Source organism: Sturnira hondurensis, unplaced genomic scaffold (assembly GCF_014824575.4).
Source record: "Sturnira hondurensis isolate 20B ecotype Veracruz unplaced genomic scaffold, ASM1482457v3 Scaffold0004136, whole genome shotgun sequence".
Classification (NCBI taxonomy): domain Eukaryota; kingdom Metazoa; phylum Chordata; class Mammalia; order Chiroptera; family Phyllostomidae; genus Sturnira; species Sturnira hondurensis.
Genome location: NW_028076767.1, coordinates 48,242,391 through 48,257,269, shown reverse-complemented (window position 1 = coordinate 48,257,269; position 14,879 = coordinate 48,242,391). Strand labels below are relative to the sequence as shown.

Genomic DNA, 14,879 nt, shown 5'->3' with positions numbered 1-14,879 from the left:
ACTTAAATTAGAAATTCAGCCAATATCCTAGTATTTTCTTCAAGATTTCATTAAGAAAGCTCAAGAATTAGCTTGAGCTAATACTTGAAGAAAGCTCAAGTATTGGTCAAGCCCCCTGACCATTTTTCATGGAAAATATGCTTAAAGGTTTGTTCTAAGGTACACTAAAATGTTCTTTATTATAAAGATATCTAAACTTGGCTCTGGAAGTAGATTTCTTTGTTATGTCACTCTTGGCTGCAAATTTCTGATAATCACAAACTGTGTACACAGATGGTAAAGATAAGTATAGTATATATCTTATACTAGATTTGTAGAACTCAATATATACAAGTATATAGTATTAGAAAGATATATGTAGATATATAATGTTAAGGCTTTGTAAGTTTCAGTAACATCTACTGACTAATAAACTTTAAGAATATGGCTTATAAAAAAGAGTAAGGCTTATAAGACAAAAGTAGATACAAAATTAGAGTGACAAGAGGCATAAAATATGTATATGTTCCAACTTAATTTTATATTTAGCTACAAAGCACTTATAGATTATGTACAAATAGTTAATATCGATCACTTGAAAAGGATATGAATGTACCAAAATCTTAATAGCTATTTTCCTAAGAGGATTGAAGGGAGTTAAAATGTACAGGGCGGAGGTGGCACTGAACCGGAAGATGGCCTTCCCTTTATTCAATACTATAAACGTCTGTAAGATAGGAACACAACACAGAAGTATAAAAGTACAAACCATTCGAACGCTATTGCCTACTTTCTGTTATCTGTCACAGTGAGTTTTCCCAATGTCATTTTGATGTGCGCCGTGAAGACAAACCGCCAGGCCTGCTCTTCCTACCCCGCGAAGGCACCTGAAGGCGTCACTTACCTTTTCCCCAGTGCTGACCTGCCGTTTCCTCACACATAAGACATTTGGCCAAGAGAATTCATTTCCTGAATATTTTAAATATCTAGGCTAAATGAACATCTTTGATGGGTGAATATTCAATTTCATTCTAAAAATCCCAACACTACATTCCTTTTATAGTGATTTCAGCTTTTTCCAATTTAAATGTCTTGAAAATTAATCCTGTGGAATGCAAAAATCATTCAACAAAACTAATACTTTAAAGAAATATCTATGCTTTGACCATTTATGCTTTTAAAATAAACATCATCACTCTATTTGTAATAGACACTAGAAACAGCCACCATCAAACCTACACTTGGGTTAGATGGACATACTCCAATCATTGATTTCTGGAGTCCAAGTTCCCCAGGGAGTATCTGTTGACCAGGAGTGCTAAATTCTGTATTGGGGTTTCTGCGTTAGCTGACACATTGAATTCTGATCCCAACTGCCTGCCTATTTCCTCCAGTGCCTTTTTAGCACAGAGGAAAAGCTCAAAGCCCTGTACAACCTAGGATTCATGACGGTGAATGAAGCTGAATTCTACAAATTAGGTGTATTTAAGAGCAATTAGCAGTATGCAGACAAAAGAGCAAAGAAGCAACAGATAACAGCATAGGAAGAATTCCAACTCAGTGTTTGTTAGGATGTTTACTTATAATCACTCCGAGTTGAGGGTGGGGAAAGCCATTTTCTCTGTGAAGAATGCCTCATGGGAAGAGAGATCTTCACACTTTATAACTGATATTCACCCATCCTTCAGAAGTTTCATCTTTTTGCCTTAGGATGCATACCTGCAGATCCCATCATGACGTGACAAGCACAAAATTTATGTTTACTTTCCACTAAGTATATTTGATAAGGGTTTCTTCTCTACACGTTGTCTTCAGGCCCTTAATAAAGGACTCAGTTCTTTTCCCTCTACCCTGAGTGTTTTCTAAACTCAAGTAGAGTAATCACTGCAAAATGCTGGCTGAGTTGCTGTTTGAAGACAGCAAGCACTTCTTGTCTGGTGTGTGTAGCGTGCCCAGAGCCAGGGCTGTGAGAGTCTGGTCACCCAGCTGGGGCTGGCGTCCAAGGTGCTGCTGGTCTGTGACAAGACAGTGAAAGTGTTTAGAAAGTCGTAAGTCAATTTAACAAACTAATTTTGTATCTGTCAAACACAATAATAAAAAGGCGGTGCATTTTATAGGTCTGTTTTTCAATTTTCTAGCAATTAATTTTATTGTGTTTTAGAAGGATTGTGACCTCATTGGCACAAGAATGTCTCTAGTTCAGAATGTTAAAAATCAAACCAAACCAAACCAATCAAAAACCAGGTATATCAAGTCCATTGTAGGAGGGGAGAACAATCACCTCTGTCGACAGTACCTAGCCCCCTTTTTTCCTGATTCATTTGTCCCTGTCCCTAAGTGACACTATGAGATTATCATAAAACACGAAGACTTGTGTTCGAACAGGCATTTGCAGCACAAATGCCTTTGCCTCGGGGAGTACATGCATACAAGGACACAAAATGGTCCCAAGTGAGCTAATTCAGGACTGAGTATGGTCCACCTTGCAAACCTACAGCATATGCTTCCTTTCTCAGAAAGTGTGCCAAGCAAAACCCGATAGAAATATTGGAGGCTAAGAATAGAAGAGCCAGTAGAAATAAAACCTAGCATGTACATTTAAAAAATAAGAATCTCCTTATATCAAATAACATTACTAGTTAATTTTAAAATAGATACTAGCAATTCAAAAAGATATTGAGAGGGAAGTTACAATTCATAGGTAGCCTAAATCATGGGCTTGGGTAAGGGGGATGATGAAGGTACTGACTGTAGCTCAGTGGACAAGGACAAATCACCTGGCTCATCCTAAGGACCGGGGACCATGTGCAGAAAAGACCACCTGTGACTCTGGCTCTGTACACCTTCCAGCCCAACGGGAGAAGGAGGTGGGTGGCAAAAGGGGTGGCAAAGCTTTAGGCGAGGCTGTGGAGGTCATACAGGGGCTAAAAAAGGGAGAGGAAAACGCTGTCCCAAGGACTAAAACAGAAAAGAAGCAAGGCTCGGAAATTGAACAGAAAGGAGCCCAAAACAGCAGTACAAAGGTCTGGAACCACTAAGGTGAATTGAATGAAAGCCACTGCACCCCTGAAGCTGCTAAGGCTCAAAATCAGTTCACATAGAGGATTCAATAATTGGACACAACCCTTAAAGGCAAGGGACGTAATTTCCCGTTGTTCCAGTGTTGGAACTCTCACTGACTTTAGGTTTTATTCCCTTTATTTATTTATAAATATTTATTTATAAATTATTTCCTTTATTTCAAAGATGTATGAAAGATAATTATTTTTAATAATATTTACAAGAAACATGTCCATGTGGTATAGGTGCTTGCAATTTAAATTTATAGTAAAATTAATAAGGTTTTACCATACACCAATGTTTATTATGTTTTAATTTTTCACAAGATATACGAATGGCCAGGGCGTCCTAGCTAGAACTCCCCAGGGTGTTGAGAATAAGGACATTCAGTGGGCACTTCAGAGAATTATCTCTGTGAGGTTTCCCCCACTTGTCGCAGGTTAAAACTTATACACTGTGTTTTGCTGACTATAATTGCACACTTTTAGCCCAGATTTTTGAGGGAAAAATAAGGATGCACATTATACATGGATAGTACACAAAACACCTTGTATCTGTCCTTGTGTTTTGTAATTATTTGTTCCATAAAATTTCTTGCACCATAATATGTTCAAAAGTAAATGCTAGAATTCTTTATAATACAAAAACAAATATCTAAATATAAATAAAAATGAATTAAAAAATTAAAACAAAAGAGTTTTTCCCTGAAAATTTGGGCCAGAAACATGGGTGTGCATTATATACGGCAAAATATGGCACTTATCAAAAAACTTCATCAATGTTGCTTTAAAGTACTTACGGGTTTATTTTAAACAGCCTTCAAATAAAGCAGACTTATTGAGCAATCTAATACACAGAATCTTGAGTGTTACTATTTTTATTTAAGTTTCATTTAGAACTTTAAATTTACTCTTTGCAACTGATTTGGCTTCTCTTTCCTCATCTCTGTATCTATCCTTAAAGTTGATTACATGTTCAAAAGGCCAAATATTTCATTTATAAGTGCTAAAAATTAAGGAAAGGTACTTGACCCCAAGGACTTAGATACATATTTCTCCAAATAATGGTATTAATGGTGTTGAAGGGAAAAGACAGAAGGGAACACTGTTCACTTACAAGCAGTCAAGTAACACTGGAATTTTCAAACACATAAATAGATACTTCCTTCGCCATTTAACAAATAAGAAAAGGCTCAAAGTAGGAAGAATTCAAAGACTAGTGAAGATGTTATGTACTTCAGGCTGTACAAACAAATACAGTGTGGAGCAAAAGTAGGTTTACAGTTGTGAGTGTATGAAACAGAGTTGGTTCTTGTGTTATTATTTATTAATTATTAAACTATTTTCCATACAACTGTAAACTTACTTTTGCCCCACCCTGTATTATATAACTTTAAGCAAATCAAGATTTATAAGCTGTTCAACTGAGTGTAATTTTTTTTACTTTTCTGCTCATTTTTTATTGTGGTAAACTACATAAGATAAAATTTACTGTCTTAACCATTTCTAAACATACAGCTCAGTAGTTGATTTTTTTTTTTACAGAATGTACTGAAGGGCTTATTACAGTGAAGTGTCTTGACATCCTGTAAATCTAAATTAGTTCTACAAAAATTTCATTAACACAACTCAGGATAATTTTTATTGCCCGAAGTCACTTCAGGATGAAAGAAAAAGCTCAAAATTGGTGGTGGAGGACAAAAGTCATCTAGCTTGAAACTGGCTTCCCTATAGTTCAAGGCTGTTGGAAATTCATGAAATCATTTCAACATGTGAATAATTTTGTGCCTGAGAAAAAATTTCAAAACATATTATTGAGAATCAATGAGAAAAGTGAGTTTTTATAAATGAAATATCACTTTAAAATTCATTTTCAGGAACACATTCTTTATATAGAGGGTCTATCCTGCAGAACTAGTAAGGAGTGTGGTTGGTAGGGGATGCAAATGGCTTCCCTGAGATGGGCAGCAATCTGAACATTTCACCTAAAATGTCACATGGTGTGCTTGAGTTCAATATTTTTATGTTACAGAATTATATGCTCATGATTATGTAATAAAATATTTTTATGCAATAAAATAGGGGCATTATTTGTGATGGACCCTGTTTATTAGATATTAGCCAAGTTTGTCATTTATCTCTTCATATATAGTCACCAAATGAAAGTAACATGTGTTGAGCCCTATGTTATTATTATTATTATTATTATTATTATCAGCTGTTAAAATGTATGAGCATTGCAGATACTTGGGAAGTAGCAGGGAACTAGTTTTAGGTCCAATTTTTGATGATTTCAACATAAAGATGTGTTTTGCTTAGCACAAGATTCACACAGCTCGGTGCCACGGTTTATAGGGGAAACAAAGATATTCAAGTCACTATTCCAAAAAGCTTATAAACTAATGAATGTCCCACTATCTCTACTAATAGAATGAAGTCTAGAAGGATAAGTGAACATTTACCTACATCAAAGCCATTTAAAACAAATATGTGAACTAAAAATCTGAACCACGTATGTAATTTTAAATATTTTATTTTATTTTATTTTTTAAATAAGCTTTTTTTAAATATTTATTTATTTATTTATTTTTAGAGGGGAAGGAGAGAGGGAGGGAAACATCAATGTATGGTTGCCTTTTTGTGCATCCCATGCTGGTAGCCTGCAAGGAACCGGTTTGCAACCCAGGCATGTGCCCTGACTGGGAATCGAACCGCGATCATCTGGTTCGCAGGCCCGCGCTCAATCCACTGAGCGCGGGCCTGATTTTAATCAAGCCAGGCAGGGCTTGATTTTAAATATTTTAATAGCCATGTTTTAAAAAAAGTAAAAACAAGCAGGTGAAATTAATTTTAATAATCTTTTCTTTAATCCAAAAGTTCCTAAATGTTACCATTTAGGGATGAAATCAATGTTAAAAACATTGAGACATTTTCCATCCTTTTCATACAATACTAAGTCTTCAGGTGTGCACTTGCCACATTTTATGTAAAGAGCCACACCTGGCTGTGTCTGCTATGCTGGGCAGCACAGGCCCAGACGTAAACCATACATTGTGCCGTGAGGTCTGACTCTCTTCAGCAAGACTGCCAGGTAAAATGTCATTTCTCACTTTAAGGCCAAATCAAGAAAAATAGGTGAACACCTCCAGTAGTCAACAGCTTAATAACCTGTAAAGAAACACTGGGAAAATATAAATAGGATTTGTTTTACTTGTGTAGTTATTAAGAGTGCAGACTTTGGAATTGGATGCCTGGTTCAAAATCTGGCTCTGGTGCCTTCCAGCAGTGAAATTCTAGACAAGTTACCTGACTTCCCTGTGACTCACTTGCCTTTTTGAAAAAATATGAATAGGTATACGTAGCTCTCAATGGTGTTATTTCAGTCCAGTAGAGATTCTTGTGCTTAGCATTCTGTACTTTTAAAAAATAGGTGATTTTGCAACAGCAGGGGCATGAATCTGTTTTGGTTAACCAGTGATTTTTTTTAGTTGCCCAAATTATCAATAATTATGCTGTACACATGGATTAAATGGCAAAAGCTGTAAGTTACAGAGAAAGGTTCACACTGATCATGAGCAATAGAAAAATGCAGAGCACACTTTGGTATTAAAAGTATGTCTTTGCTTCAAAATCTAAAACAATTTTCAACCTGTGTATACACTGTGTTCCAAAAAACGTTATTTGGAAGTCAATTGTTTAGAGTGTTGAACACATTTTCCCATAACAGAGTACTAGGTTGGGGTGCAAGGTATACCTCTACCCCCCTGATGGTGCCCTGGCATTGGAACTAGGAGAATTCCCTGGCTCTGTCTCCTGCCAGAAGTGGAATCAAACCCTTTCCAGCTCCAGGCTGCTGGCTTAAGAAGAGGTTCCAGCAGGGAGGGGTAGAGTAAGAGTCGTGTGGCAGGAGGAGAGATGCTTCAGAGCTTTGGGTGTAAAGAACTGCATAGAAAGTCAAGAGATCCTTATTATTACATATCTCTGGAGACATTTCTCACACTGAGGAAATTCCATGGCAACCAATTCTATTTTTTCCTGTGGGCTCTTGAAATGGTCTCACCTACTTCCCTGCCTGTTTGTCATAACCTGTGGATTCAAGCCAAGATTTCCCTCCTTTTCTGGTTCACTAAGGGATGGAAAGTTTTCTCCCAGGTTCTCTACCTGACTCTGAAGTGAGCATGCAACGTGAAAAAGACTTTTTTTACTCTCCCAGACTCGTTCTGTTTTTTTGCTTTAGACTAGGGATAATCAACCTGAAAAAAAAAAAAAACAAGTGGCATCTGTCTGCGTGGGGCCCACTGAGCTTTAATTTATAGCCTTCAACTCATTACACATGTGGTCATTAAGCTAGCAATCAGAAATCAAAATGCTCCCAGAGGCTAGGCACCTGCCAATTTTTGGTATGCAAACTATAAATCCCAAACATGCATGGCTATGTATGTGTTTGTGCGTGAGTGTGTGTGTACAATCTCCAGATTTATAAATCTGAGACACTGATTCAAAATTTTAAGCAATATTGCATGGGTCAACAAAGTGTTGCCTGGGGGCTGTATGCCTCCCAGTCAGTTGTTCTCCCTGCTCTAAGCTCCTGCAAAGGGGAAGAGTAGGTGCCCAGAGAAGAGTCTGTAAAACTGCTGTCCCTGGCCTGTGGCTGGGTGAAGCAGCGGGGGTGTGGCCAGTGCAGGAAATAACCTCATAGGAGAGGCCAACAGGGCTCTCACCAGCCAGGGGTGCTGATGCCTCTGCCTCTACCTCAGACAGAGGAAAAAACAAAACCACAGGTGAAATGATCAAGTCTGGGGATTAAATATTTCTCAGCTCTGTATCTTATCCCATACCATGGCGTGGCACTACAGACTCAGTTAACTTTCCATTGACTGGAAAAACTACTTTGAGTCCCAGTTTCAGTGCAGATTTTTGTGAGAAATTTGAGCTAATTATTTCATGTCGATTTCTACAGCTGAAGGGAGAATAAATATAATAGTACTAGCATCAGACTTGTTTTGAGGATGTGATGTTTTATTTCACTAAATTCTATCATTTCAATAAGTTCTAAAACACCATGTAAATACAAGCAATAAACAATTAAAAATGTGTGTCTGTCTGGCTTTCAAATATACACACAGGTGAACATTTATTTCCGTATCCGACAGGAGTGCCAGTTTGCACATTGGAACTTTCCCACTCAATACATTTCCTCCCAAATTCCCTATTTCAAAAACAAGGCCATTGGCTGGTTCCCTCTGTTACTTAAATGTCACACCTCCAAAATAGATTCTGATCCCATCCATTATTCTCCATCCCCATTGTAAAACATCTAGACAAAGTGTCCAGAAAGACTGCCAATTTGATCTTTTAAAATGTAAAGTAGACCATGACGCTCCTTCACCCAAAGCCTTCTGACAATTCAGTTTGCCCTTAAGCTTCAAACTCTTTCAGATGTACTAACGGGAGCCTTCTCCCTAGCCCTGGGCCGACCTCCCAACTTCATCCTGCGCTCTTCTTCCTTAGTACAGCCCAGCTACCTTACATATCATCCCATAGCCTGCTTGTTCTCATTCCCTGGGAGATTCTTCTTCCTCTTCTCCTTTCCGTCCTTCAGATCCCAATGTGAATACCATTTCTTTAATAGAAGCACCCAACTAAAGTTTTCTGAATCTATCCTCTTTGGTAAAAACAAACAGGTGCTGATCATACAACTAGAATCCAGTGGCCAATGTAATCTTCTAATTATTTTAGACGCTAATCCAGACCCACTGAGTCTCTAAGAATTTAGTTTTAACAGTATCAGGTGATGCTCCTGATGGATCAGAAATGGTGAACAGACAAGTCAGCTTTGGGAAACGCTGCCAGCCGGAGAGAGAAGAAATACAACTAGCAAAGCGGCACGAACAGAGGTTGGCAAAGGCAGTAACAGGCTGATGAAGATTCTGTCGCTGGCTTTCTTTTCCACTGGTATCATTAGCCCGACTGCAGACTCAAAGTAACAGCATGGCAACAGGCCATGGAAGCTGACAGATCAGATTTTCAATCTAGTCTCTGCTACTTAATAGCTTTGTGATCTTAGGGAAATGACTTCACCTCAGGTTCATTATTTTTAAATATAGACACATGCTATCTTGGAAGGACATATGGATGAAATAAGAACTGTAAATACCATGATGCATGGTGTATAGAGTACCAGCTATTGCTTTTGCCTGCCTAGCATACCTTCTTTAACAGACCCCATCTCTTTCTTTTAGAAAAACCACTGCCCCAGTGTCTGCCCTTGTGGAGCTGACCCCGACTTCGCAACACAGGTCAGTGTGTGACACTGCTCTGGCCAGTGAGACCATCACAAAACCCTTGCCCAGGATTGGTTCAGAGGAGGCCATGGGACCTAGTCAGAACAGATTCCAGGGTGTTTATTAGAGCTTTGGAAGAAAAAATGAAGTTACTGGACTGTAGGTTGTTAGTTTGGTGCTGCTGGGAGCTACTTTTGCTGTCCTGTGGGAAGGGCCAGCCTACGAGTGCAGGCAGTGTAGGGGAAAGGAGAACCTAAAATGGAAAAGGACTGTGTCCTCATGATGCTGTTTTAGGCACTAAATCCCTGAGTGTTAAAACCAGATTTAGCCTACACATTTCTTTCTTTCTTTTTTTAACTGGTTTCTGTTGCATTTTGGTCACTTGAATTTGAATAGTTTCTTACTAATATAGCAGGTACTCAGTATATACTAACCAGTATTTTATCACTGATAACATAATCTTGGGACTGTTTCTGAGACAGAGGCTTAGAGGTGACAAAAAAAAAGGGCTTAAGGAAGAAATGATGCCTGGGGAAGAGAAAGATCTGAAAGTCAACTATACTGTCTTGAATGCCAGGGAGAAAAAGAGTGACTATTAAATCCAGAGGAGTTAATATGCCAAGAAAAATTGTAAATTGGGGACTGTCCATATGAAAATTCATAAAATTATAAACTTTCAATTACTATCTACTTTCCTGATTTTTTATAAATTACTTTTGCAAGAAAAATCCTCTAAACCCAATTTAAAACAAAGCAAATTACTCTCCCTTTAATATAACAGTAAAAATTTCTCTAGCAATGACAGACCAGGCACAAATTTAAGAAGTGGTATGCATCTTTTTTAAAAGGAGCTGATAAAGCCCTGGCCAGTGTGGCTCAGTTGGTTGGAGTACTGTCCTGTACACCAAAAGTTTGTAGGTTTTAGCCCTTGTCAGGGTGCAAACAGGAGGCACAGCCACCAAGCTATGTTTCTCCTTCACATCTCTCTCTCTCTTTTTTTCTCTCCCTTCCTCCTTCCTTTCTCACTAAAATCAATAAACATTTTAACAATGGTAAAAAGAGCAAATAAATTGTTTTTGAACGGTCCATGAGACAATCAAGGAAAAGGTACATTTTGAAATGGTACATTTCTACATTCCATAATTAACAAACATCCATTCGCACTACAGATCTAAAATACCTCATTCTATGTCCAGCACACTGTCACGCTGTCAAAAGGATATTTCCTTCCATGGTACTAGTGAATCATCTGTAATTTTAAGGAGAACATGAGAAGGAAGAAGTTTTCTGTAATAAAGAATGGGTGAAGAACTTGAATGCATAGCCAAATGGCACAAAATAACCCTAAGCTATGAAAGGTAACTGAAAAAAAAAAAAGTCCCATAAGGAAAGAAAAAGGTGCATTCACAAGTTAAATGTACCTTGCCACACAGCTAAAGTAAATAAACAAGCAAAAGGAACCCCACTTTGAACGGTGTTCTGAAGACCACTGGACAGAGCTCATGTGGTATGTAAAATTCTGTGACAGTATTCCAGTAGTGCTATTTTATTCCTTAGTTCTGACCTTGGACTTCTAAAGGCTTCCAGCATCTGAGAGTTTGGAAAGTTCCTAAAGCTTCCATGCACAAGGAATACTCAGGAGAAGGTTGCCACTATTGCTTCAGTTAATACTACAGTGCCACTCATCATGGATTAAACTAGTTTAACAATTTTAGTAGAGTTTTTTTAACATTATATAATTTGCACATTTTAAACTGGGGCAAAGAGGATAAAAATATGTGGGCATATGCCATCTGGAAATACAACATTGGCAGTTACATTTGCATAAGCACACTGCCATTGTCTTTGTAGAAGATCACAGAGAACTTAGTGTCATTTCTATTCCTTATACATAAATGCCACATATATCTATTTGATATATATATATACACACACACATTCCTTACATATATATTTTAATCTGAAGTATAACAAAAAGAATAGATTCTGCAACCATTTTTATAGTAGTCTTGCTGTGTTTATTCTATATATTACTAAGAAAGAAACTAGAGGCTTTTTATGTAGATACAAATGACTAATTAATTATTATACTTGAGTCGCTGGCCTAACTGATGTTGGCATATTCCAGCTCACTCAGGCAATACAACCCACATCCTCAATATCAGTAATAGTGGGAAATCTCATTCTAAGAAGTGTTTTCTCCAGTGACATTTCCTCTGTTAGGCCCTACAGCTATGCCTGAGTGCTGTGCGCGGGCACTGCCCTGTTTTAACGAAGATCACCCTGCCAATCTTAGATACTGGAGTCACTAAAATAAAATTAGCCATCAATTATGAAAATAAAAATTTATTATTTTTAGAAGGTTATTTTGCTAAGAATTCCAAATTTAATCAGAGCAAACTAATTCAGAATCTAAGACTATTTCTTCACAATGGAATACTCTAATTATGAAAGAAAATTTAAGACTAGAAAACTGTTTACAGACAACTACAGAAAGTTTTGAAACATGATAATGCAAAAGAATAAAATTTTAAGTGCAAAGTTCAATCAGGTGTCTTAAGCATGCCATATTAGTTCTGAAGGACTTCAATCCTGCAGAAAGTTCCATTTGGATTGCTGTTGAATGACTTACATTTGAAGACTCCTTTGATGTCAGCTGAATGTGAAAGCAATGGATGTGCCTTACCTTGGGGAAAACTTCCTGATAACAATATTTTTTCTTATCTGGTTGTTCTACTTGCACACTATGATTTGTTCCAAAATCCCAACGTGTTTTTCCTTTCTCACACAATGTGCATTTGAAGATAAGGATAGAAGACGTTAATAGTAAGTTTGAATGTGAACCTAACAAAGTTTATAAAGGTTGTGTCAGCACAAGAATCTAGCTGACTAGTCATTCTATCAGAGTTGGTCTCTAGCACTGTATTAAGGACTGTCTTTTAAATATTAAAAGGGTCTGCATAAGTTAGTTTTTCATCTGGCTTTATATCCTTTGTTATCATTCATTATGAACCAATCATTTTTTTTTGGTAAATCTTCTCAAGACAAGAACTTTTATTAGTCTTCAAACTCTTTAATTTAAAGGAAAAGATTGATTAGATGATCTGGTTTTCACAGGAAGAATCATTGTTCTTATCAACATGCATTTGTTCAGTCTTTCTCAAAGCATCCATTTACTGTTTCACAAATCAAGGGCACAGCACATGAGCTGGGATGCTAAATTCCAGCCCTGTTTGATGAAGATTCTGGTGGCTTTGACAATCTTTAGAAGGTGGTTACTACCAGAGAGACAGGGACTGGGTGCCTGGGAGTAGCAAAAGGCCTTGTGAGGATCAAGCCCCCGACTCCCTAATAAGAGCAGTCTTTGAACAGACTGATTATGCCCAATGTCTACCCATAAACTAACGTACTTCATGGGATGAATGAGTTTCTGTCTAGAACACAGCAGAGTCATTACTTCAGTAATGAAGTAATTTTAAATAAATTACAATATTTAAGTGTTTTGGCCACCCGCATTTTTACTTTCCCTATACAAATAAACCCTTGGCAGTTTGCTTCATTTCAGCTGTAGCATTTCAAACAGTATAGTCAATTGTATTCCAAAGGACTGGTTTAATGATAAATGCAACTTTTTTCATAACTTGAAAGGCAGTTATGAAATGGAGAATCTCTTACCAACTAAGATTTGGCGATATTATGTTACAAGTAATGTTCAATAAAGAACAAAGAAATCTTTGCAAAATGATCATCTCTTTTTTTACTGTAAAGTGGGAAAATGGTTTTTAAAAAGGGAAAGTGTGTTACACTTAAACCAGCTATATCTTGGAAGTTAAAAGAAAAAAGAAAAACTAAACATAGCCTTCGTCATCCTACTGCAAGGTTTTATCTCTGAAAGTATAGTAAAACTGCCTCGAATGCACATATTAAAATTGCCAAACTTAGGCATTTGACAAGGACTAACTTCGTGCTGTCAAGAACTGTGCCAGCAACAAGAGTCTAGGGTATTTTAAGGCTTATGTCCTACTACACTATTTCATTTTCTTAAGTAAAACCTTTATGTTGTATCCTTCCACCAAGAGTTCAGAAATGTACTGTCAGATGAAAAGATAATAAAATGTTGCACCTTAACTAGTCAATCTAAAATCAATAGAATATATATTTTTTATTTTAACCTTTCTGTAGGCTTTTCTTCTTGTTTTTGTGAAATTGTGATTTAATGAAAAGTTGGGTGCTTAATACAAGGTACTCATTTCCAGCACACACAGAAAATGCAGGCATTAAAATTTCATTTATACGTTCTTCTGAATACTATAGTTTTGTTAATTCTTACCAATATAAATATATTCTTACCAAAAAATTGAATAAATTTTTTCAAATTGGAGTTTGTATAGAAATATTCCAGAAATTAACTGATTTATTTATATTACATAATATAAAAAAATTGAAAACCCTTGGGGCATCACATTTTGTTACATGAGAAATTAATAATGATATTTTTGAAGTCTTCATAAACTGTAATTTTCAAATGCAGAAAACATCTAAAGTTCTATAGTAAACACATTCTCTGGGGAGATTTTTTTCATTCATTAAATTAACTGCCTATAACTTAAATTTGTTATTAGGTATCTGTCATAGCGTACTTGGGACAGCCCCACCTGTTATAATATAATCAATTCATTTCTCATGTATTGAAATAAACACATGTGAATATGTTTTATTTCTTAAACAGAAGGATCCTTAAGACTGTGCTAATTCAACCTGTGTTGGTGCTATAAGAGTCCAAGGTATGCAGTAGGAAATTACCAGCAAAGTATGCTTGATAAAAAACACTCACTTTTTTATTGATATAGTACGGGTCCAGGTCCTCCAGTGGCTCTGACACCATCCCCGGAGGGATGTCTCCATAAATAAATGGAAGGTTCTTTCCAGCTTCCAAGTCACTGTTTGGCTTTGGGCCATTTTCGTCATCATCTTTCTTGTCTGGTTTCGGATTCTTAGCCTTTTCTTCTGCAATGCGCCTTTCAATAGCCGCAAGAGATTCTCTGGTAAAGAAGTTGAAGCTGTCAGGTCCTGGGGGTACAAGCACTGTTTGCTCCATGTTGTCATCCTGCACATTTTAATCACCATTTACTCTTCATATGTAAGTCCTAAAAAAAAAAGAATGCTGATATTTTAAGGTGATTAAGAGTGTTTCAGTATTAGAGTATTGAAATTTTTGTATTGAATTAAGTTAAAATGTAATGACTAAATGTAATGATTTTTTGTAGTAAGAACATTTAGTATTGGATATACACTTTTAACAAAAATTTTAAGTGTAGAAGACAGTGCTGTCAACTATAGGACAAAATTGTACAGCAGATCTTAAGCACTTATTCCAGTTACTTCAGGAATGAAGAAAGCCCACTAATTTGTCTTAAGCCACGACTTTTCTGCAGCAAACCCTGACTGTACGAGAATCGATAGAACACGGGAACAGACGCAGAGCTGAAAAGCAGCAGGTCCCTGCTTCTCCCTCCCCCAGGCCCTGGCAACCACTCCACTTTCTGCTTCTGTGAGT

At 36.9% G+C, this 14,879-nt stretch overlaps 1 protein-coding gene across 1 annotated transcript in view; it reads right to left on the bottom strand.

Moving 5' to 3' along the window:
* LOC118985760 (sodium channel protein type 1 subunit alpha) overlaps window positions 1-14,879 on the bottom strand; it is a 109,448-nt gene that overhangs the window by 55,212 nt on the left and 39,357 nt on the right. Inside the window, exons 2-3 of the mRNA XM_037044561.1 lie at window positions 14,157-14,469; window positions 588-706 (exon numbers count right to left, since the gene is read on the bottom strand). Coding sequence (XP_036900456.1) covers window positions 588-706; window positions 14,157-14,420 — 383 coding nt within the window. The 5' untranslated portion in view covers window positions 14,421-14,469. The remainder of the gene's footprint in view (window positions 1-587; window positions 707-14,156; window positions 14,470-14,879) is intronic.